We start from the raw sequence: 22870 nt of genomic DNA, 5'->3' as shown, positions 1-22870 counted from the left end.
TCAGACACCTCTGGTAGGTTCCTACATAGCAGGGCACAGATACCCATGGGCAGTTTCCTACATAGCAGGACACACCCACAGACGATTATTTGGCAGTACATGGATACCCACAGGCAGCTTTCTGTGAGAAACCAGGCTAGGGATGCAGAAGTGAAGGCCTTTGTCACCATATTTTGTTGAGCAGAGGGTCCTAGTGCCAGGAATGAGTGTGCCAGGAGCCAGGCAGGCAGGCAGACACCCCCCCCCCTCTTAGTAGCCTCCTGCGTCATCGTGGGGGCGCAGGTCCCGGCTGCTACCCGTGGTGCATATGAAGAAGGCAACTTTCTCGTCTCTTCCCCCTCTGTGCCTCTCTCTGTGATGATCACAGGGACACAGGGACGAAGTCTCACTGGACTAGGACCTCATCTTACCATCCTCATTTAATGACTCTTAAAAGGCCCTATTTTTAGTGGCCCCTTAAGTTGGGGTTTTCCCATAGGAAAAGCCAGGAGACAGTTCTCCCTGCCAGTTTCCCTTTGCTTCACACAGCAAACGCTGCTTCAGACCCGGTGCTAGAAACAGCAGGTTGCTTCTCATGTTGAGATGTCAATACTTGCAGGTAAAAAATGGTGTAAAAATTTGCCCCTTATATTCCCAAGTTGGCAGGAGGCTGGCCAGGAGCCAGGGGATGAGTGGGAAAGGCAGTCCACTGAGACACTGAGACGGACCTATTCGGAGGCCTCGAATGGGGCCAGGCCGGGATCCATGTTTGAACTCTGTGGAATGACTGGGGAGGCTCCAAGCCCAAAGAGTGTCTTCTAGGGCCCTTCACGGAGTGGACGGGTGATTATTTTTTTTCGGGCACCTGGCATGTGAGGAAGGTGCTCTACCCCTGAGCTGTGCCCCCAGGCTAGCAGAGAAACCGCCTCCAATGCCAGAAAGCCCACTTTGGTTTCTTTTTTAAAAGACCTGCTGAATTTGGGGGCGGGGGGGGGGCGTTGGCCTACACCTGGAGGTCTCAGCTACAGTCTCAGTGCCTTAGCTGTGAACTATCTGTCCCTTTGCAGAATTTTACTTTAGGATCAGGATCAACATTTATGACCATTATAGTTGAGATAATGGGCACACTAGAATGTACAATATGATCTGATGAACTGGTGTATATTTTGCAAAAAAAAAATGAGCAGGATAAATTTAGCTAAATGTAGCTAACATCACTCAGTCAGAAAGTCTTCCTGTGAGAACTTTCAAGATTTGCTCATGGGGGCCTCCGAAGGCCAGAGTGGTCAGAGCGCTCACATCCCCTGCCTAGAACTCAGAAGCTCTGACCTTCTTGTTCCACCATCCTCTGACACCCATCCTCACGCAGTCTGCAGTGAAAGGACTGGGCAGGAGACGGGCCTCAGAGAATTTTCTCACGATGCTGCTTGGAGGTGGGTGCAGCTGAACAGAGGAGGGTCAGAAGAGAGATGAAGACGGGGCTCAGGACCCGGGAGAGGAAGCATCGCAGCTGGGTTTCCTGAGGAAGCTGCTGAGGGGCGGGTGGCTTAGCCCCACGCCACAGTGAAGCAGAGCCTGTGAGGGCCGGGGTCACGGTCTTCGTCTGGGATCATCCCCACCGTGGGTGAAGGCTCAGGTAAGCAGGTGGGTGTGACGGGAAACAAAGATGAGGCAAGTGCGCGGAGGAACAAGTCGGCTTGTTCCTCCTTCAGTCGGCTCTGCCAGGCTCCTCTCTGGTGACAGCTCGGTAGCCAGTTAGGACCCAGCTGATTTCTCAAACGATGGTTTGGTCGTTTCCTAATAGAAATTCTGACCCAGATGAAAGGCATTTGGCCTGGTTCAAACCACAGTTGCTCGATGCAGCGTCTGAGCCCCTTTGTGGGTGACTCCACTGGTGTCAGCCGCCCACGGGCCTTGTGGCTGGGCCCTTCCCGGAGCGGCCCCGCCTCCCGCAGACCCTCCCAGACCCGCCCTCGACTCCCCCAGCAGACTCGGGCCTGATGCTTCTCTTCCCACTGCTCCCTCACGCCCCCCCACGCGGCTGGGCGGGGCCCGGGACCACCTGACCCACACGGCATCTGCTGTGCGGCTGGGCAGGGTCTGACCCCGGCATCACCCAGGGGTCCCGAGCCCCACAGTGGTCCCCAAGCGTCGCCGAGCGCGGCCCCCAAACCCACCCCAGAGTGTGGGGCAGTAGCACAGCGGGCGGCTGAGCCGGGGCTGACTCCAGGCGCCCGCGCGGCCCCTGACGAGAACAGCTACCCCTCGCCCCCGCCCCCACCGGGCCGACCCGGCACCCCCGCAAGTGAGCGATCCCAGTCTGGACGCCCGCCCGCCAGTCCCCGCGCCGAGGCCCGCCCTCCCGAGCAGCGCTGTTGGTTTGCGCCTCTCCCGCTCGCCAATGAGCGACCAAATGCCGGCGTCACGCCAGGCGCGTCCTGCCGCCGATTGGCCAGAGTCTTCCTGGTTCGAGGGCGCGCGGCCAATGAGCGCCCGCCCGCCCACCGGCGGCCCCGGGAAACGGCGAAAGGGGCGGGACTGGAAGGGCAGGACTGGGCGGGGCCCCGACAGGCCCCGCCCCGCGCGCCCCGCCCCGCCCCGCGCGCCGGCAGTATCCGTCCCGCGGGCCGGCCGGCCGCCGTGTCCACGCCGCGCGCCGCAGGTGAACCCGAGCTCTGCCCGCCGCCGCCGCTGCCGCCGTCGCCGCCGCCATGGACTTCGTCAAGTGCCTGGGCCGCCCCGAGGAGTTCTACAACCTGCTGCGCTTCCAGATGGGCGGCCGGCGGAAGGTGATGCCCAAGATGAACCAGGTGGGCCGAGCATCCCGCGGGCAGCGGTGGCCCGCAGCCGTGTCCAGCCGTGTCCAGTCGTGTCCCCCGGGCCGGGGTCGGGCGCGGGGCCTGCAGTCCTATCCAGCCGTCGTGTCTCGTCGGGGTCGGGCCGTGGGCCCCGCCCCGGCCAGCGCCCTCGAAGCCGCCCCCCTGCCCCGGCGCCCCCCAACGCCGGAGCGGCTCCCGGGAGGGGCCTCGCGGCCCAGCGTCCGGCAGAGCCTGGAAAGGCACCTTGGACCCTCTGCCCCCTTTAAAGCATGTGGCTCATCTCCCAGCCCATCCCACAAACCAGACCAGGCTCCCCGTCCTTCTCGGCTGGTCACCTCCAGCCCTGCCCAGCGGTGCCCGGTGTCGGGCGCTGGACTGGCACCTTCACCCGCCGGGCAGGGCCAGGCTCCTGGGAGATGCCCGCAGGACGCCGGCTTGGGTCGTTTCTCTCCTCCCGGGGTTCGGGTTTTGATCCGGGATCTTCGGGTTGGAAACCACCTGACCGGGCCTGGGGTGGACCTGCTCTCAAGGAATTTCTGGCTTGTTTGGGGCCACACCCGGCTCTGACCCAGGCCTGGTCCCCTGGCGCTGTGTGGGCTGTCCTCTCCCGGGCCTGCTGGACCCGGCTACCAGGGGCACTCCAGTGGACCGGCAGGCAGGGCAGGCATGACGGTGCCCGCTGGAAACAGCCCTGCGCTGCCCTGTGCTTGCCCAGGAGTTCACGAGTCTCAGAAGAGACCCTTGGCGCTCCCCCACATCCCCCCCAAAAAAAGTAATGGCTTCTGTAAGTGTGAGGGAGGGGGACAGAATTCCCAGATTGTGACCTCCCAGTCCTGAAGAGGGCAGGGGGCCGGCCTTAGCACTGGGTACATCCAGAGAACTGAGACCTGGGTACTCCCAGAGAACTGAGACCTGCCTCCCCAGAATAGAACCCGGAAGACTCATTTTGAGCAGAATACCGTGTCCCCTTCCCTTCCCTTCCCTTCCCTTCCCTTCCTCCCCTGTGGCCTCTTAGCCAGCAGAGCCCAGACAGCCGCACCTGCTCACCACAGGGTCCTGTCCTCTCGGGCGCACAGTTGTGTTCAGGCGACCAAGAGGTTAGTTTGTTTTGGGGTGCCCTCCCAGCGATTCTTGTACCAGAAGTTGGCAGACCCCAGCAGTCCTCGGGCCTGGAGGGCTGTGCCCAGGAGTGCTCAGAAAGGCCCGTCTCTGGGCTGTCTCTGGACCTGGCATTGCATCTGGAGAGGTGTGTGGAGGGGCCCGGGATCCTCAGAGGGGGCTCGTGTCTAGCAGGTATGTGTGAGGCCCCAGGTTCCATCTCTTCCTCCACCAAAACAAACACTCAAGCAAGCTGCAATTCCATTTTTTTAAATAATTCTGAAACAAGTAGAAAAAGCCTCTACAACAAGCCATGGTAGGTCTGTGCCCGAGTTTAAACATATATCTCTCATAGGTCTTTTTTTCTTAAGGTAGCTGGAGACAAAGGCCTCTCGCAGTGATCACACACATGCTCACTGGCTTCCATTTGATTTTTTTTTATTTTGTTTCAGGCCACACCGGGCTGTGCCTCAGGAATCGCTCCTGGTAGTGCTCAGGGGACCATATGGGGCTCTGGGGATTGAAGCCGGGTAGGCTGTGTGCAAGGCAAACTCCCTTGGTCCTGGACTATCGCTCCAGCCCTCCTTTGTTTTTGTGGTGCGAAAATCGAACCCAGTACCTCACACAGGTGAGGCAAAAACTGTGCCACTGGGCTGCATCTCCGGCTCTGGTCCCTGGTGTTTTCGGACGAAAGGCAGATGTCCTCTTCCTAGTACTGGCCCCAGATTGCCCTTGCCCCCTTCAGGAGTGTCTGCCTGGGCGGCAAAGGTGTCTCGACCACAGCCCCTTGATCTGTGCCATTTTGGACTTAAGCAGCAGCTTATGTGCTCTCACTTAAACACAGCTCTCACAGCTCTCACTCAAACACCCAGAACCTTCCAGAGAAGCACCTGTTACTGCTCCTGCTTTACAGGTGGAGAAACACTGAGAGGGAGGCCAAATGTCTGAGCCTAGCTTGGGCCTGGCCTCGGAGCCTGCTGCTCCCTCCCCACCCCTCCCACTGGCCACCCGCAGCTCTGAGTCAGCGCACGCACGTGTGATGGGTCAGGGGGTGAGTGCCCATGGCCCCCAGTGCCCATGGTACCGGAACCTGAATGCAGCCAGGAGACAGCAGGTGCACAGGGCCCCGTGCTCGAGTAGAAAGTTCATTCGTGGGAGGCAGTCCAGAGGTTAAGCGGCCAGTGTCCAGTAGTGTTTCCAGACATGAGCGTGGCGGGACCTGAGGCTGGATATCATAGCCAAGTCTGTCGTCTCTGCCTTCGAACCTTCCCAGGACTGGTGGACAGCAGTTGGGTCACTTCCCTAGGCTCACCCAGCTCCTAGCCCTGTTAGGAGAACTTGGAAATTTGGTTTGAGACCACCCACGCTCAGATGCCCCAGACTTTGGTTAGCCGCTGGTGGTGGCCTTGCACACCCCCCCTCTTCCTGCTGCCGCCCAGGATTAGCGCCCACTTGCCTGCCCACTTGCCTTCCCACTTGCCTGCCTCCTTCCTTTCTTCTTCTTCCCTCCCTCCCCTCCCTCTTCCTTTCCCTCCCTCCTTCCTTCTTCCCTTCCTTTCTCCCTCCCTCCATCCCTCCATTCTTCCCTTTCTTCCTTATCTTCCTTCCTTCCTTCCTTCCTTCCTTCCTTCCTTCCTTCCTTCCTTCCTTCCTTCCTTCCTTCCTTCCTTCCTTCCTCCCTCCCTCCCTCCTTCCTTTCTTCTTCCTTCCTCCCTGTTGCACTTATTCATTCATCAGACAAGGCCACCAGTTGCCTTCATCTCTCGCTGCAGGTGCTGGAGAAGAGGCAGGATGTGATGTGTGTTTCTTAGGGGACAGGGCAGGGGGTCTGGACTAGACCAGGTGATGAGAGTTTCTGGCTAGGAAACAAGAGCAGACAGGGCTGAGGTCTGAAGTTGGGGGCACACTTGGAGGCTGTAATCTGGCCAGGAGTGTTTCCCTGTGACTGTTTTCCTCTAAAGTGAGACTCCTGGGAACACAGTGGCCTCATCCCTGGAGAGTGGATGGGGAGGGGACAGAGAAGCCTTTTCACTGGCTGTTCATTCGTTTTTGTGGGTTTGGAGTTACCCCACTCAGTTCTGGGTGTTCTCTGGTGACCATGCTGCAGGGCAGGGGGGGGCGTCCTGGACCCCCGCGAGCTCCCAGCCGGTTCAGTTCTCTGACCTCACCTGGACTGGAGGTCCTCCCAGGCAATGTTTGGGAGCTACCTGGGCTGCTCCCCGAAATGCAGGGTCCCAAGGCTGCATCGCTGCTGGGGTCTGTGGAACCCGGAACCCAGAATCAGGGGTTTCCTTGGGGAGCGGACCGGGGCCGGCTGTGTGCATGGCGCTCACCTGACCTGACCATGGGCTACCCTAGCCTCATGGAGTTCTTCGGGGTGGGGGGGTGGGCACTGGCAGATCTCAGGGCTTGCTACTGGCTCTGTTCAGGGATCATTCCTGGAGGAGCCCAGAGCCAGGTCACCCCTGGTGGTGTGCGAGCAAGGCCAGTGTCCTCCCCTTTCTAGAGTGGGAACAGGTCCTCCGCCCCATGGTAGCAGAAGCTGGAGCTGTGCTCTCAAGAGACGCTGGGGCTGACCTTCTCTGTCATGAGAGGATTCGTAGGTTATTCGGGTTGGTAAACTGGACTTCTAATTACAATTTTAGGGGCTTTTCAGTATGTCCAGGGAAATAGCCACTTCCACTCTAGCCCAGCCAGAGTGGTGATCTTGGCTGCCCTGGGCTGAGTGCCCCCGTCCTGTTCAGTGAGAGGTGCAGCCCACAGTGAGGGGGTCTCTGTCCTGTTCCCACGCTCTCGCCTGCCTTCTGAGCTGGAACCCCTCTCTCCACCCCCTCTGCTCGCCAATTTCTGGTGAGACTAGGCTGATTGTCTGCTTACAGGCTTGGAGAGGGTTACAGGTCACATTCGCACTGTGCAGTGTTGCCCTTGCCCTGTGCTTGGTCGTTCTTAATCTGCTGTATAAACTCAGGGCTTGTGGGTGCAACCCCCGAAACCTTCTCACTGACCCTTGAAGAAGGGAAGGTGCAAACTGCGAGTGCTTGGTTCAGCCTGAGCCATGGCCCTTCTAAAAGGCATTCCTGGAGCCAGAGAGAATCTGGCACAGGCATGCATGGGACCAAGCCGTGTTGGGCCCTGGGCACGCGTGTGCAGGGTGAGAGACCCCCAACAGCCCCGCAGCCCCGCTCCCACTCGGCCACTGGCACCAGGAGGGGCAAAGGTGTTCGTGTGCCTTGGCCCCTCTTTCTCTCGGGGCGCCCTGAGGAGCATTGTCGCGAAAACAGCGCAGGGGGGCCCCAGGGCATTGCCCGCCTTAGTCTCCTGGGCTGTGCTGGAGGCCAGGGGAGTGGGGCCTGGTAGGGGCGGGGCAGGAGGGATGTGGGCGGGGCTGAACTCGGCCTGTGCGGAGCCTCCGCCGGGCAGGGGGCGGGGCGTGGGAGGGGCGGGGCCTCGCCATAGGGAGCCGGGGCGGGCCTGGGGGCGGCCCCTGGAGGGGCGTGGGCGGGGCTAAGCGCGGCTAAGCACGACCTGTGCGGGGCCGGGCTGGGGGCGGGGCCCGGAGCGGCCTGGGCGGGGCGGAGCGGGGCTTCGGGCCCTGCGGCCGCGCCCCCTCAGGTCTGGCCTCTCGCCCCTTGGTGGGCGCCTTCCGGCCGGGTCTCCCTCCGGAGGCCGCCGCCCGCGGGCCCACTCTCCCATGGCCGCCAAGGCCCTGTCCCTCTTGCAGCGGTCTCTGGGACGACCCCCGCCGCGCGGCTGCCCCGCGCCCGCCGCCGGGCCCTGCAGGCGCTGGCCGCGCGGGGCCGGCGGGGGTCCGCAGAGCTGCCTGCCCGCGCCCCCCTGCCCCAGCGCCTTGTGTCTGTGCCCGCAGGACGCGCTCAGCAGCAGCATGAAGACGTGCTACAAGTATCTGGATCAGACCAGCCGCAGCTTCTCGGCTGTCATCCAGGCGCTGGACGAGGAGCTGCGGTGAGTGGCTGGGGAGGGCGGGCCGGGGCGCCCCCTGCGCGGCCTTTGTCCTCTCCTAGGGCGTCCAACATGTCCTCAGCCCCCGCTGCTGAGCCTGCTCCAAGCAGGACATGCGTCTTTCTTGGCTTCTGCCACTTTGCGTTTGCAGCTGTCGTTCTGAAGTTCCCAGAGGGTCAGAGACTTGAGCTCAGGTCTGTTTTCTTTCCTCCTGAATGACGGTGTTCTGAGACATGCGTGTCTTTAACTTGCTCTTTATTTTTGTTATGGGGCCACAACTGGCACTCCTTGCTCGGGGCTCAGGGATCACTCCTGGCAGGACTCGGGGACCATATGGGGTGCCAGGGATAGAACTAGGGGGGACTGTGTGTGAGGCTGTGCGTTACCCGCTGTGCTAACCTTCAGCCCAGACTTTTTTTTAATCTGTCAAAATATTCAGTCTCAGCAGTTGGTCTTCAGTTGGGTCTCACACAGTTGTTCTTCACAGCTCAGCTGGGAGGGTAGTGATGTCCAGCTGGCAGGTTCATCTTGCTGACTGCAGAAGGCCATCCAGCCTCTTGCAGAAAGTGGGAGAAGGCACGGGTCCCCCTGCCTGGCCTGCTGGAGCCCTGCGGGGTGTTTGCTGACCTGACTCCCCTTTTCCAGCCACGCCATCTGCATATTCTACCTGGTGCTCCGGGCTCTGGACACAGTGGAGGACGACATGACGATCCCCTTAGACCGGAAGGTCCCCATTCTGCAGAACTTCCACTCTTACCTGTACGAGCCAGACTGGTGCTTCCTGGAGAGTCAGGAGAAGCACCGCCAAGTGCTGGAGGACTTCCCCACGGTGCGTGCTGGGCTTGCGGCCCTCCCCATGCTAGCCCAGCTGCCTGGGCCTGCAGCACCCTCCTTAGAAAGGGGCTGGTGGCAGCCCCAGCTTCTGCTGTGAGGACTGAGGGCTGAGGTAGTTGGCTCTGAGCACACCAGGCGCGGGTCCCTGAGTGCAGGACGTGGAGCCAGTAACGTAGGGCCAGCAGGTTTGCAGGCCATTAGGATGGGGGCCCTGCTGAGCTGCATGTGCTTGCTCTCTGCTTGTGCCTGTGGGGTCGGTGGGTCCTGATGAGACCTTTGTGCTCAGGTAGGTAGGCGGCTGGGTCCTGCTCGGCCAGAATATGCGTGCGTGCCTGGGAAGGACTTGCTCCTCTACCTGGTTGGTTCTGCGGCATTTCCTCCTCATGTCAGGGCCCAACCCAGCAGTGGTCAGGGGCTGCTCCCAGCTTTGTACTTGGGGAACCATTTGGCGCCAGGGATCAGACTGTGGCCCCTGCTTGCAAGACATGTGCTTGGCCTACTGACCTCTCTTGGGCATCCTGCTGCGATTTTGCACAAATCCCCCAGTGTGTTGCTATGGAAGATGGACACAAACGCACCATTCAGAGTAGACCCGAGTTTGACGGGTGGTTGTGAAAGGTTGAGCCTGGTGTGCGGGTCTGCCTCTGTACCCCAGACCCCCAATTTAAGGGTACCCTCTTGCGAACTCTAACCTGTCTATTCCTGGTTGGCCCGTCTTCAATCGGAAGAATGGGCCTGGGCGCCTTGTGCCTCGATGCCCTCAGTGTCCTGGCCAGGCTCTCTGAACCAGCCTAGATAAAGAGCACTGTAGCTGGAGCAGGGCCCGAAGCCTCTCTCCACCATGGTCCCATCCTGACCTTGTTTCCTGCTGGAGGTCCCATTTATGTGGTTTTTCATCTGTGACCCCCTTGGACTATGCCGGGGCTCCAGGGACCTCACGGCCCCCAGTTGAGACTGGAATAGAGTCTCTTTCCCTAGCTCCTCTGCAGGACTGCCCAGGAGGGAATGTAGGTGAGCAGCACAGATCCTGGACCCTAGCACTGACACTAGTGCCGCCCTTGCCTGAGAGCCCTGAAAGGAAGTGGCTGGACCAGGGCTTGAACTGGGCACTGGGGTCATGGGTGCCCAGAGCAGAGTGGGACTCCAGGTGAGGCTGGGGGCCCCCAGCTCCCTTGACAGCATCTGAGGGGGTTGGTGCCTGTCTTGTTAGCACGTTGACAGAGCCCCACTGCCCTTCCTCCACATGGCACGGGTCCATTCCACCAGGGCACTCGCTACACTGTCTGGGACCCGAGGGCCCTCGTTGTGAAACAGTGACCGGGACAACAGAGCTCTGCCCTCTGCCCCACCCAGTGACTGCCGGTGGCCCACACCCTTGTCCCCCACTCCTGGCCAGTGATACTACAGGGCGTGCGGCTCTGGTAGGTTCTCTTAGTGCCCTGTTCCTGGCAGTGACCTATGCTTCTGAGTCCGTGGGAATGAGGAATTGGCCCGCGGAGTCCCGCGCGGCCAGCCTCTGTGCAAGAATTTCCTCTCTTAGAGCTGCAGCGTCACTGTCACCGTCACCGTGGTCAGGCTCCAGGCCAGACTCCGGCGAGTCGCATGTGGCTTGTTCCGCACGTGCTTTGTGCTGTCACTATGGGGGGTGGCCATGGTGTCACCAGTGGGGGTGCTTAGCTCTCGCTTTCTGTTGCTTGCGACATTTCAGATCTCCCTGGAGTTTAGAAATCTGGCCGAGCGATTCCGCACCGTGATCACCGAGACCTGCCAGAAAATGGGCTGTGGGATGGCGGAGTACTTGGAGAAGAGTGTGACTTCGCTGAGCGAGTGGGACAAGGTCGGTGTCCTTGGGGCAATGTTGGGGGCTGAGAGGACGGGGCCACCTGAGACCTTCTGGTCCACCTGTTTTGCTGCAGGGCTGAGAGTAGGGTGCTAACCCTGGGTGGCTGCGCTGCCTTCAGACTGAACGTGAAACTTGGCTGTGTGGCCCTGCCCACAGCACATGATCTGGAGATGTCAGTAGTTTCAGATTTCAAAACTGGTGTCTGTTATTTTCTTCCCTTTCGTCATTGAGTGTGTGGGTGTCCCTGATCCACATCGTGTGTGCCACCCGCTGTCAGGGTCACTGTCATTGCACCTCACACAGGACCTGGGGTCTTGTTAGCCCCGAGAGTGCCAGGACTCGGCCCTCTCCTCTTCCTGTGCACTGAGGAGCTCCCCTCACCGACTTTTGCAGTACTGCCACTACGTTGCTGGCCTGGTGGGCATTGGTCTTTCCGGTCTGTTCTCGGCCTCCGGGCTTGAAGACCCCCTGTGTGGTGAAGACACGGCAATGTCCAACTCTATGGGCCTGTTCCTGCAGAAGACCAACATCATCCGTGACTTCCTGGAGGACCTCCAGGAGGGCAGAGTGTTCTGGCCTAAGGAGGTGAGGGCAAGCAGGGGCCGGGGGCTCTCAGCTCAGAACCACCGGTGCTGGTCAGGTCGCCATGCAGCTGGACTGGCTCCCTCCACGTGCATGGCTGTGGAAACTTCCGGGCTCTGGGCTTTGGGCTTGGGCGAGGCTCTGTGTGCTCTGCCTCTTGACAGGCTTCCCCCGTGTGACTGTAGGTATGACGGTCTGTATCCCTTGCCTGCCAGCTTCTGGCCCCCAGCCACTGACTGTGGCTAGAAGGCTGCGTATTCTTGGCAGAGGCAGGTTTTGTCTGCCCAGCACACAGAACAGAACAGGAAAGAAGGGGCTGGGCCAGGCCTCCCATCACTCCATACTGGTTTGTGTGGGGAGAGAAACAGATCCTCCAGCAGATGGTTCCGCAGGAAACGGGCATTTGTCCTCCAGGGCAGCTCGAGGTCCTTCCCCAATGTCAGATTCAGAGAAAGGACAATCCTGGGACCTTGGGAGTCACAGTGCCCTGGTCCCAGTGCCTGAGCCTCCCAAAAGCCTTGTTGGCAATGCTCCGGCCAGCTCATTGCTGGCATTATTGTGGAGGTCTGGTCAGCCAGTCAGCCCTGCAGATGAGGATTTGTTCCAGAACTTGAAATCCTGTGCTATATAAAATAATTCTTTTTTGTTTTTGTTTTTGTTTTGGGGCCATACCCAGTGATGCTCAGGGCTCCTCCTGGCTCTGTGCTCGGGATTACTCCTGACAGGACTCGGGGGACCATGTGTGGTGCTGGGCATTGAACCTGGGTCAGGCTCTGTTGCTCTTTTTTCTTTCTTTAGTCTTGTTTTCTGTTCCTTAGATAAACAGATCCTTGAGAGGTGGCACCCCCAGTGCTATAGTTGGGGTCCACGCTCATGGGGCACAGGCACCCCAGCTTGTCTGCCCCATTCCTGGGGTGTGTGTTGTGGTTGGCGCGCCTTCAGTATCCTTCTCTGCCCAGGTGTGGAGCAAGTATGTCAAGAAGCTGGAAGATTTCACCGAGCCCCAGAACCTGGACCTGGCGGTACAGTGTCTGAACGAGCTAATCACCAACGCACTGGAGCATGTGCCCGACGTCTTCACCTACCTCTCCCGCCTGAGGAACCAGAGTGTGTTCAACTTCTGTGCCATCCCGCAGGTGCGCGGGCGGGGGTTCCTCTTCCTGCTTACTGCCTAGTGGCCGGCCATGTCTGCTGTTGCAAGCTGGATGTGCTGTACTTCAAAGAGGACAATTGATTTTCTTTCATGAAGCTCATAACCTTGTCTCTGGCCCCAAGCAACACTCACAGCCCTTTCTGGAACCTGCCGCTGTTCCTCCACTTTTCCGGCAGCTGTTCTGCACTGGCCAGAGCCTGCTGCTCAGTCGGAAGCCCAGACCTCAGGTTCTGGGGGCTTGCAAGAGACGGGTAATACTGGTGTCAGTGATGAGATTGAATGAGAAGCACATGGTCTTGTCCCTCCTGGATGCAGATACTGAGCCCCATCCTGTGGGCCTCGTCCTTTGCTTTTTAGGACATGAGTCCTAGAATATGCTAGAACATTCCAGATTCTCATGATTTAAGTGAGCCTCCCTGACACTTAAGAAGGTCACCTGGAGGGCCGGAGCGATAGTACAAGGTACAAGGTAGGGTGTTTGCTTTGCACGCAGCTGACCTGAGTTTAATCCCCAGAATCCCATATGGTTCCCTAAGCACCAACAGGAGTAATTCCGGAGTGCAGAGCCAGGAGTAAGCCCTGAGCATTGCAGGGTGTGCCCCCCCCCCCAAAAAAAAAGGTCACCTTGAGGCCAACTCATGGAAAGTGCTTCCTGGCTTGGTGGTGCTGAGCTGGAGTCTGGCTGACTTGGCCCCGCTTACCTGAGCAGCCCCAGCAGGGGATGCTCTATGGCTTGTCTCTGGAGACACCGCTCACCTTCACCGTGAGAATCGCAGATGAGGAAGCAGCCTCGCTGGGCATTTCCTGTCTGGGCAGAGTTGGGCCAGGGTGCTGGCCTGGTGCTGAGTGCCTCCACTTTGTTCTGGGGGAAACCTTCTGTGCTGGGTCTGTCTCGACAGACATGCTCCTGGGAAGGACGCAGGCCAGCAGGCCCCCACTGAGGCCCAGCCTCGTGCTGGGATGGTCATGTGGACACAGGGCCGGCCCGGCCCAGTGGTGCTTACATGCTGCCAAACAGACATGCTTCTCTTCTGCCTTTACAGGTCATGGCTGTCGCCACGCTGGCCGCCTGTTACAACAACCAGCAGGTGTTCAGGGGGGTGGTGAAGATACGCAAAGGGCAGGCGGTCACCCTGATGATGGACGCCACAAACATGCCGGCTGTCAAAGCCATATTCCAGCAGTACATGGAAGAGGTGGGTGCCTTGCTGGGCTCTGTGGGGCTGAGGGGAGGGCGTTGCCAAGGCTTGGCCCTTCCAGTCTCCAGGGAGAGGCTGGGCAGGAAACCAGAGTGGACTGCCAGCGTGGAGGCATCCAGGTGCCTCAGTTTCCCCTTGTTCCCATTCCTGGCCCCAGAGGGAGCCCTAACCCTGCTTGACCTGGTAGCTGTTCCTTAGATGCCAATTTCTCCCGTGGGCCAGGAATCGTCTAGGTGTGAGGGGCCTCACTGGGGCCACACCTGGGCCAGGGGTTCAGTGCTAGGACATTGAGGTGTGTTGAGGACAGATTAATTCGGACTTCCCTGGCTCCGTGCTGTGCAACCCCAGGGCAACACTTGGTGATGCTTAGGAGGTCTGGGGTGCTGGAACTGGAACCGGGCTGAGCGCATGGGCCCCTCAGTCCATTCCGGCATCAGCAGAGCCTCGTGCGCTGCAACCCTTAATGAGTGACCCCGTCCAGGACATGCGTACAGTCCACTGGCCTCTCTTGCCATCTGCCTGCCTGGCCCAGTCCATGGCGGATGCTATTTATATCCAGGGAACTGGATGCTGACCCCAGAGCTAGGGCCATAATCTGGGCCCAGGGCCTGCTCACCTCAGCATGATTGCAGGCAGCTGAATGGCCCTTCCTCAGCCAACCAGGGTGGTGCCACCTGGCCCCGGGCCACTGCCTCAGTGAGCAGGAGCTGGTGCCTCATGGAGAGGCACTTCAAAACCTGTGGCCTGTCCACTTGGCTGGGGACAGTGCGGGTGGCCATGGGGCTGCTCTGCTGGGCAGTCAGACTGGGCATGGGGCCGCCTGCATACTATACAGACTGGGCGTGTGCCTGCCTATGTGCCAGAGACGGGGTGTGCACTCGCCCCTCCCAGCTCAGCTCCAACCGGGCTCTCGTGCTTCCTGGTGACAGGAGTGAAATTTGCTTGCGTGCACAGATGATGTGGTTGGACACTCTTAGGTGCCTGAGGCCCAGATGAATGTCCATTACAGGCTGTGCAGACTCTCTGGCCTCCATCTGACCCCAGTGCAGCACAGCTGTTTGCCCCTCCCTGGGGCTCAGCCGACCCCTTCCTGTGCCTCGAGTGATAGATGGTGACCCTAACAGCACATGGAGGGCGCAGCTGAAGAGTGTTTCCATGCAAATTCGCTGTCTGTGGGGGCTGAGGCCTCCTTCGGTTTTGCCACAGGAGGCCCAGGCGCAGCCCCTCTGGCTGCACCCTCGTCCCGGGTGGTCCCAAGACCAGTGGACAAAGAAACCCAGACTGTGAGGCCCAAAGGAGGCTTTGGGTGATGGATGCAGCCCGCAGTCAGCCAAAAAGTGTAAAGTGTCTTCCTAGTGGTGCCTGCTGGTCTAGCCTGAGCCATGCTCTGCGCCAGCAAGCAGCAAGGCGGCCACTCACGCCTCTCATGCTCCTCTCCACAGATCTACCAGAAGATCCCTGAATCAGATCCGTCCTCCAGCAAGACGAAGCAGCTTATCTGCAGCGTCCGCACACAGAACCTCGCTAGCTGCCAGCTGATGTCCAGGAACCACTACTTGCCCGTTTACCTGTCCTGCGCCATGCTGTTGGCCGCCCTGAGCTGGCAGTACCTCAGCACCCTGACCCAGTTCATGGGTGACTACGTGCAGGGTGGGGAGCACTGAGATGTGCGGCCAGGCTGGGCCTTTCTGGACAGTGCTGCCCCGGCCACGATCCCTAAAGGACTTTGAACTCAGCTGGACACGGGCGCTGCTATGAAGGGTTGGCCCTCTCCGAGCCGGGCCTGCGGGTGAGCCCAGCTGGTAGGTGGTAGCAGGGCCCTGAGGAGGTGGCCCGGTGCAGCGTGATAAGATGTGACTTGACGCAGATGTGCTGTGTGGCAATGAATAAATGCCGTGCTGCGGGGCCTCCTGTTCTCGGTGTCTTGTTTCCCCACAGGGCAGAGGGGCCTCCTTCGCCAGCTCCTGTGGGGTTCTGCTCTCTGCCTTTTGCAGTTGCCCGGTTGGCTTAGGGGCCACACCCAGTGGGGTTGAGGGCTCCTGAGTGGGGGGCCCCTCGGCTGCTGGGAACCTCTAGGGCTGATCGTTTAGGGGGATTCCTCCCGGCCCAGAGCTCTGCTCCGCTGTGCCAGGCACCAGGGTCCACCTTTCAAGTTAGCTGCCAGGTCTCTGCCATTCATTGGCTCTTCATGCCCAGCAGTGGACAGAGTAACCAGAGAGCAAGCGCAGGACACAGCCCCTCCCCAGGACCTCTCACCCACTGAGGGAGGGGCTCCGGGCACACAGACAGCAGGACAGCCTGCACAGGAGAAACCTTTTATTGATTGGCACAGCCATGCCCGTTGGTGAAAGCAGTGATTGAACAGTGGGGGGCTCTCCCTGCACCGCTGCCTCCCTGGGGGTGGAGTTTGCTCTGCCGGAAAGAGACCATACTTCCGGCCAGTCTTCAGTCCACATGGTTAGCCGAGGCGCCCAGCACAACCTGGGTCAGAATGCCATGCGAGGGCAAGCTGGAGGCGGCAGCCGGTGCCCTTTCCGGTGCCCTGTGAAGCCTAAGTCGCCCCTTTGTTCGTGGGGGTTGGGGGGTTATAGGAGCGACAGCACTATGGGGGCGGGCGTGTCGAGACCCTCCCCAGGGCTGCTGCACCTGGTCCGGCGCATGCGGGTCACAGCCCACGCAGGTAATGCTCCGTGCAGGGCAGGCCGGCCACGATCTCGGACTCAATGCCACAGTGGTCCTGGCCACGCAGGATCTTGAAGAAGCCTGGGGAGCGCCAGGCGGGATGGTCAGCGCTGGGCAGCAAGGGCACCAGGAGGGTGCCCTCCCGCCCTGCCCCCACACTGCCACTCACCGTTGTCACCCCAGTCTGTGTTCCAGGAGTTGCCCACCAGCCAGTAGGGAGTGCCATCCTCCACACCCCAGCCCAGGATACGCACGGCGTGGCCGCCCATCATCTCCCCAGCAACGTGCTGGTAGACTCCTGAGAAAGGGGTGCTCATCGGGTCAGCAGGCCCCCCACAGGGACGGGCCCAATCTCAGGGCAGGGGCCCGTCCAATAGAAGGTGCTGCTGACCAGGCGCCAGAGACAATCCTTCCGTGTTAGGTCACTCGGGGTGGCCAAGAGAGAGCATAGCGGGGTGGGTACTTGTCTTGCATGTGGCCAACCTGGGTTTGATCCCTGGCACCCCATAGGGTCCTTGGGGTCCTGCCAGGAGTGACCCCCTGAGCACAGAGTCAGGAAGAAACCCTGAGTGTTGCCGGGTGTAGCCAAAAACAAAACAGAAGGTCCCAGGGAAACAGGTGGGAGCTGAAGTCCAGGTTTGGTCCTTGCAGACTCACCCACGACCCAGCCCTCAAGAGCAGGGAGTAGAATGGAAGCGGGGTGTGGGCCTGGATCTGGGAAGGGGGTCCTGGGTGCCCGCTTCCTCGCCCTGCTGAGGCCCAATGAAAGGGTGTGAATGGCTGGCAGAGAGCCCGTAGTGAGACAAGGGGGCACTAGGCCCAGGAACTCTGAGTGGATCCCTGGCAGGTGTAGAAGACGCTGGACCCCCACCCCGCCTGGAGCACATACCTGACTTGTACGCGAAGAAATCACCATAGACCGAGAAAGCCGCCTCCACGGGGCCGTTCTTGTAGATCTCAGCCTTGATCTCCTCCTCGTCACTGGACACGCTGTATGAGCTGCAGCCTGCGGGGCCGGGATGTGTGAGGGGCTGCTGTGGCCCGGGAGTGTCAGCGCAGGACCCAGCCCATGTGGCCGCATGCACACGCAGACATGTATGTACACAGGCACGTACACACACACTCCCTCTAAGAGGCACCCACCGCCTTCCCCTCCCCGCCCAGGAGAAGCATGGGTGCCAGCCGTACCAAAGTGCTTGTCCTCCTTGTAGGTGGAGCCGTAGCCGGCCTCACAGATCTTGCTGCACTTGGGGGTGCCACCCCCCTCTCCCGTGCAGGGGGGCCGGGAGCCGTTCACATGGTGCTCACAGGGCGGGATGGAGTAGGGCCTGCAGCCTGGAGGCCAGAGGGTGGTCAGCCCGGTGGGGGGGCACACCCTCCTGGCCACCGCCCCCCGCCAGGCGCCAGCCACTCACCCACGTGGGAGTCGTAGAGACCCCCGGACACCAGGCCTTGTTTCTTCCAGAAATTCCATGCTCCAGACGGGAAGCCCCCGTTACAGCTAAGGGAAGAGCCGCTGGCTCAGCACATAGGCCCACGGGCGGTGGGGCAGAGGGTACCAGGGGCAGGGGGTGCTGGGCGGGGGACTGCTGGGCTGGGGGCACTGGGGGGGCCTTACCCCTCGCCACACTGGAGGCCACAGCAGGTGAGCAGGTCCTCGGCTGACACCTCCACGCTCACCCGCCCGTTGGTGTGGATGCAGGTGCGGTCAGAGATGGCCTCGGCTGCCCCGAAGGCCTGTGGGCAACAGTGCGGGCTCAGTGAGGCCACCCAGCTCACCCTCTGGCCCCTGCCGCGCTGGTGACTGTCCCCACAGGCCTCACCCAGCAGGAGCCGCAGGAGCCCTGGTCACGAATCTCCTTGATGGTCGGGCAGTTGGGCCACTGCTCACGGGCGTCAAAGTTCTCGGGCAGCTTGATGGGCTCGGTCAACTGCACCCTGAGAAGGAGCAGGCAGGGGTTGCCGTGACCGAGAAGGGGTGAGGCCAGTGGCGGGGGCGAGGAGGGGAGGACGGGACAGGTAGGGGTCACTGTGTCTGGGAGGGGGTAAGGCCGGCGGAGCAAGGGGTGCTGTGGGGTGGGGACAGGCAGGGGTCGCCGTGTCCAGGAAAGGGTGAGGCCAGTGGGGTGGGGCGGGGGCACAGGTAGGGGTCGCTGTGTCTGGGAGGGGTTGAGGTGGGCCTGGGGGCTGCACACAGCCTAGGGGGTGTCCCAGTCAGATTCCAATCCACTCTAGAAAAGTCCCAATGTCCACTGGGGGCCCGTTTCCAGGAACAGGAGCCAAGTGCAGAAACTACTTCCCGTCGCTGCCACTGTCCAGCTGTGCCCCCAGCCCACACTTACTTCTGGGGCAGCCGGGGCCCTCCCAGGACGGTCCCGCACAGCTTCTTCACGTAGCTCAGGTGCGCATTGGGGAAGTTGTGTCCTGCCTGCAGGAGAGCTGCGCATCGGTCATCCAGCCCCCTGGGGGCCGGATGCCTCAGATCTGGGCTCTGGGCCCCAGGGTGGACGCATCATGGGTACAGCCAGGGTATCTGTGTCTGGATACTGCCACTGTCCAGCCGTGTCCTCAGTCACACCACAGCTGCCTCCCTGGGCAGGGAACCCATGGCACGCGCCCTGCTCCCCGCACACACACCTGCATGCACCCCTCCCCCCTCTCCCCGCATAGCTGCACACCCCCCTGCACACACCTGCCATGTGGTGTTCTGCTTGTTCACATAGTTGACCAGCTCGTCTGACAGTGCTGGGAAGTTCGGGGCGCCCTGCACCCCCACCAACAGTGTCACGCAGCTCAACGTGGCCAGCAGCTGCCACATTTTGGAAGCGGGTCCTGGAATCCCCTACGAGGGAGCGGGGTCAGCTCGGCTGTGCTCAGAGGCCCCTGTGGGTTTCCCTCCCAGTCAACCTGGGCGCACACACGGCAGAGGGTCCTCCAGGGGCGCTGTGTCCAGGTCCCACCACTGCCCCCCACACACTGTGGGGGTGCAAGTGTCCCTGACCCTTAGGCTGGGGTCCAGCTCCCAAGGGGAAGGTTCCAGGACACGGCACCCCACGGGGGCAGCAGCTTCCCACAAGAGACCCCAACAGCCATGAAAACCTGACCCCACCGTGGCCACGGAAGCTGAGGGGCACAGGACACGGCCGCCCAACCCCCACCCCCAACTTGTGGCCTGCAGACTCGAGGGACCAGCTGGTGATGAGAGCTGGGGTCCCCGGGCCAGGCCTTAAGGGGTCCCCCAAGGCCACAGCAATGGGGAGCTGGCCCCCTGCTCCCGGGCCCATGTTCATGGAGGAGGGAGGTGGGGCAAGGGGGCGGGAGGCAGTGGATGGGGAGCCCCGGCTCTGTCCTTCCCACAGGGAGTCCCACGGTCCCATGGTTCAGACACGCCTCTTCCAGCTCAGCCTGACTCACACGTGCCGCGCGGGGGATGACGCACCCGGCCTGCCAGGCAGCTCCTGCCTGCCTTCCTCACTGCCCCAGAGCTCCCCAGGAGGGGAGAGTTCTGGGAATGGGGGGAGGGGGCACAGAAGCTGAACTCCACCCCCACCTGGCCTCCTGGGGCAGGGAGAGCTCCTCGCAGTGCCCACACTCAGACGTGTGCACAGAACAAAGGCCTCCTCATACGGAAGTCAAGATGACAAACACTTTCTGCTAACAGGAAGAGTGCTGCCAGGAGGGAGCCCCGAGCACAGAGCCAGGAGTCAGCCCCAAGCATCATGGCATGGGACCCCAAAGCCAGTTGGGAGGAGGCCATCAGAAACAGTAGGCGAAAGGGCGCCCCGGAGATGGACCCAGCCATTTCAGAGTAAGCCCACACCCAGCTGTGCCCACCTACTCTTGTGGCCACGGGTGGCCACGCATGGTGCCAGGATCGTGTGCCTGGTGAGCGCCCTGCCCACTGACGATCCTTGGACCCCCATTTCTCTCACAAGACCAGCAGCCCCTGCACCCCCAAGAGAAGTGGCTGCCCATGGACCTCCCAGTGCACTTCCTGCCACCCGTGGGCTCCACACACCGCCTTGGCCGCTTGGGACTCAGGAAGGTGCCCCCCACGGGATGACGTGCCGGGCTCCTGACTATGGGACAAGCCGTGTCAGGGCCGAGGTGGGCGGCACTCTCAGTGGCAGGCCCACAGCCAGCTACTTTCCCACTTCCCTTTTCAGGAAAAAAGTGAGGGACCTGGACCCTTAGCCTCAGCCTTCCTGCTTGGTCCCTGGGGATGGGACTCACCGTCTCCCCCACCCCTAGTGACAGACCCTCTGTCACCAACCCCTAGTGATGGCCCCGCAGCAGGAGCCACCCCAGCTCAGCACACCCCATCCTGTCGCAGGAGGAAAGTCCCCTGGGACACGGCACAGCTGGGCCGATGTCACCATATCCAGGAAGAGGAAAGTCCCCTGGGATGGGGACAGTTGGCCGTTGGCACTGTGGCGCCGCAGCAGACTAGAGGGCACACAGCACTCGGCATCCTCCCGGGTCATCTCAGGGCCCCCATTTCTCCCCTTGGTTGCCAGGACTGCATCTTCCATGCAGGCTCTGCAGAAGGTTCTGGAAGTGGTGTCAAGTGGCCAGGGACCTCCCACAGACGGTGGCCTGCCTTTGACGGGCAGTGGGCCACACCCTGCCTGCCCAACCCCTGAGCCTTACTGCAGCACCCAGTATCATGGCCCCGTCAGGACCCTGCTACACCGATGCCCAAACCTGAGGGGGCGGCAGAGGTGGCACGGGCACATGGCTGCTGACAGGCTGACCCCAGCTCCATCCCAGAACAGCTGGGAGTGGCCAACAATGTGGCACCAAGAGTGCAGCAGTCTCCCCCGCCCCCGGCCCCCAAAAAGGGAAGGAGCGTTCTGACACACCCACACAGGTACCCACAGCCATCTGCACCCCAGGGACAGAAACTGCCTGAGGAGTGGGGGCAGCGGGGCTGAGGGTACTGGGCCCTGTCCTACGGCCGCTGGCCTCCGGGTCCCAGCCCAGGTCACTCAGGTGGGGTGGCTGGGACCCCAAACACTGCCCACAGACTCCCCAGGGGATGGAAGAGGGGGGAGAGGAGGATGTCTGACACCCACCCTTGGTGCTGTCAGCCCCCTAGCCCCCTGCTCCAGGGTGCCCCTTGGCGGACACCCCAGAGCAGGGCACCCCAGCTCCCTCTCCCACTCGGTCAGCCCTGACATCACCAGCCCAGATCCCACTGGATCCCAGCTGGGGCACATTGGAGCTGGGCACAATGACGGAAAGTTCTGGAAGCTCTGGCTCACTGGGAGCCAAGTTAAGTTTGAGGCCTCCTGCCTGGGTCCTGAGTGTTCTGAAGGCCTGGTCCCTTCCAGGAGCTTCCACAAACCCATTTCCTCCACTCCCTGCCACTCTGGGGGTCTGGGGCGGGGGTCCTGGGGGTGGGTTTCCTCTGGGAGGGCCAGGGAGCAGCAGCTGCTATCCAGCCAGGCTGGGGCGGTGGGGGTCGATGGGAAGCCCAGGGGCACTGGACTGTCAATGTACCCCCGCCCCCATCTGGGTGAAAGTGCCCAGCGCGCGCAGCTCTGCCCTGGGCACTGCCTTCCCGGGAGTCTGTGACTGTGTGAGCTGGTGGTCGGGGGCCCAGCCCGGGGCCGAAAGGCAGCACCTCTGGTGTCTGCTGGCCCCTCCTGCAGTCCCACACCCGGCTTATCTCAGTGACCCACACACGGCCGGGGCACCGCGCCTGCGAGCCAAGGGACAGAGCCAAGGGACAGCTCCGTGGCCTCCAGCAGCTGCCCCCACCCCCGGGGAAGCTGGAGCCTCCTCCTGCAGGCCCAGAGGCAGGGTCTGCCCGGAGTCCCAGCGGCCGCACAGGTGCCAACAGGCAGGCGGGCAGCGCGGAGGAGGGCCCAGGTGTGGGCTCTGAGCCTAGGAGGGGTAATTACGGCCAGGCACTTCAGGGCACTGCTCAGGCCACAGGCAGCATCAAAGGCGCCGAACGCTCCCATCGGGGCGGCTGCCCCGCCTGCAGGGCGGCCAGGCCAGGCCTCGGGTCTCACCCCGTCCCGGGCAGCACCTGGGGGGTGGGCGCACAGCTGAAACCCCGGACTCGGGGCCGGGAGCGTGCACCTGCCCGGGACCCCGGACGGCCCAGCTCGCCGGCTTCTAGAACTCTCTTGCCCGACGCTCCGAGGCAGCCGGCTGACGGGGGGCGCTCGGTCCCCGGGCGGCCTGGTGTCCACGAAGGAGGCCTCCTGCAGCCCCGCCTCGCGCCCCCGCCAGGCTCTAAGCCCAGAGGCCGCCCAGTGACCGGCGCCAACCCCCCTGTGGTGGGCCCCGCCGCCCCCGCCGCCCCCGCCGCCCAAGGTCAACCGGAGCTGCACTCACCGAGCTCCGCCCGCCGGGATGCACAGTGCCGGGCCCCGAGCGCCTAAATACCCCCGCGCCCCCACGTGACCGCCGCGCCCCACGTGACCGCCTCCGGCCCCGCCCCACGAGCACGTGACCCGTTCCCCGCCCCGCCCCGCGCGCACGTGACCCGCCGCCCGGTCCGCCCGGGCCGGTGCCTCTTTGTGTCGAGCTGTGTGTGTATGTATGTGTATATGTGTAAGTATGTGTATCTATATGTATATATGTGTGTATGTACGTATATATGTATGTGTTTATGTATGTGTGTATAGTGTATATGTGTGTATAGGTATGTATGGGTATGTGTATATTGTGTGTATGTGTATATATGTGGTTATGGGTGTGTTTGTGT

At 61.6% G+C, this 22870-nt stretch overlaps 2 protein-coding genes across 3 annotated transcripts; one reads left to right on the top strand and one right to left on the bottom strand.

Moving 5' to 3' along the window:
• The first annotated feature begins 2577 nt into the window (after positions 1 to 2577).
• On the top strand, positions 2578 to 15373 carry FDFT1 (farnesyl-diphosphate farnesyltransferase 1). The gene is made up of 8 exons (XM_004614705.2): positions 2578 to 2789; positions 7762 to 7859; positions 8502 to 8685; positions 10399 to 10527; positions 10927 to 11118; positions 12075 to 12251; positions 13312 to 13464; positions 14910 to 15373. The coding sequence occupies exons 1-8, from the start codon at positions 2691 to 2693 to the stop codon at positions 15129 to 15131; spliced, it is 1254 nt and encodes a 417-aa protein (XP_004614762.1). The 5' UTR covers positions 2578 to 2690; the 3' UTR covers positions 15132 to 15373.
• A 395-nt stretch (positions 15374 to 15768) lies between these two features.
• On the bottom strand, positions 15769 to 22579 carry CTSB (cathepsin B). Of its 2 annotated transcripts, none has more exons than XM_055135166.1 (10): positions 22498 to 22579; positions 18842 to 18981; positions 18492 to 18577; positions 17973 to 18087; positions 17768 to 17886; positions 17565 to 17650; positions 17338 to 17484; positions 17039 to 17155; positions 16319 to 16447; positions 15769 to 16230 (listed from the first exon to the last, which is right to left on the bottom strand). In XM_055135166.1, the coding sequence occupies exons 2-10, from the start codon at positions 18965 to 18967 to the stop codon at positions 16133 to 16135; spliced, it is 1023 nt and encodes a 340-aa protein (XP_054991141.1). In that variant the 5' UTR covers positions 18968 to 18981; positions 22498 to 22579; the 3' UTR covers positions 15769 to 16132. The 2 variants fall into 2 exon arrangements, with proteins under 2 accessions (XP_054991141.1, XP_054991134.1); XM_055135159.1 differs by having other exon boundaries at positions 18842 to 18991; positions 22498 to 22568.
• Positions 22580 to 22870: the final 291 nt, after the last annotated feature.

Source organism: Sorex araneus, chromosome 1 (assembly GCF_027595985.1).
Source record: "Sorex araneus isolate mSorAra2 chromosome 1, mSorAra2.pri, whole genome shotgun sequence".
Lineage (NCBI taxonomy): Eukaryota > Metazoa > Chordata > Mammalia > Eulipotyphla > Soricidae > Sorex > Sorex araneus.
The sequence above is the reverse complement of the archived record's forward strand: the minus strand, read 5'-3'. Positions and strand labels throughout refer to the sequence as shown.

Excerpts from the sequence above, each read along its gene's own strand:
- FDFT1 (XM_004614705.2), top strand. The coding sequence starts at position 2,691 with ATGGACTTCGTCAAGTGCCTGGGCCGCCCCGAGGAGTTCTACAACCTG. Across the intron at positions 7,860-8,501 it reads GCGCTGGACGAGGAGCTGCG|CCACGCCATCTGCATATTCT; the intron begins GTGAGTGGCTGG and ends CCCCTTTTCCAG. Across the intron at positions 12,252-13,311 it reads ACTTCTGTGCCATCCCGCAG|GTCATGGCTGTCGCCACGCT; the intron begins GTGCGCGGGCGG and ends CTGCCTTTACAG.
- CTSB (XM_055135166.1), bottom strand. The coding sequence starts at position 18,967 with ATGTGGCAGCTGCTGGCCACGTTGAGCTGCGTGACACTGTTGGTGGGG. Across the intron at positions 18,578-18,841 it reads AGCAGAACACCACATGGCAG|GCAGGACACAACTTCCCCAA; the intron begins GTGTGTGCAGGG and ends GCTCTCCTGCAG. Across the intron at positions 16,448-17,038 it reads TTTCTTCGCGTACAAGTCAG|GAGTCTACCAGCACGTTGCT; the intron begins GTATGTGCTCCA and ends CCCCTTTCTCAG.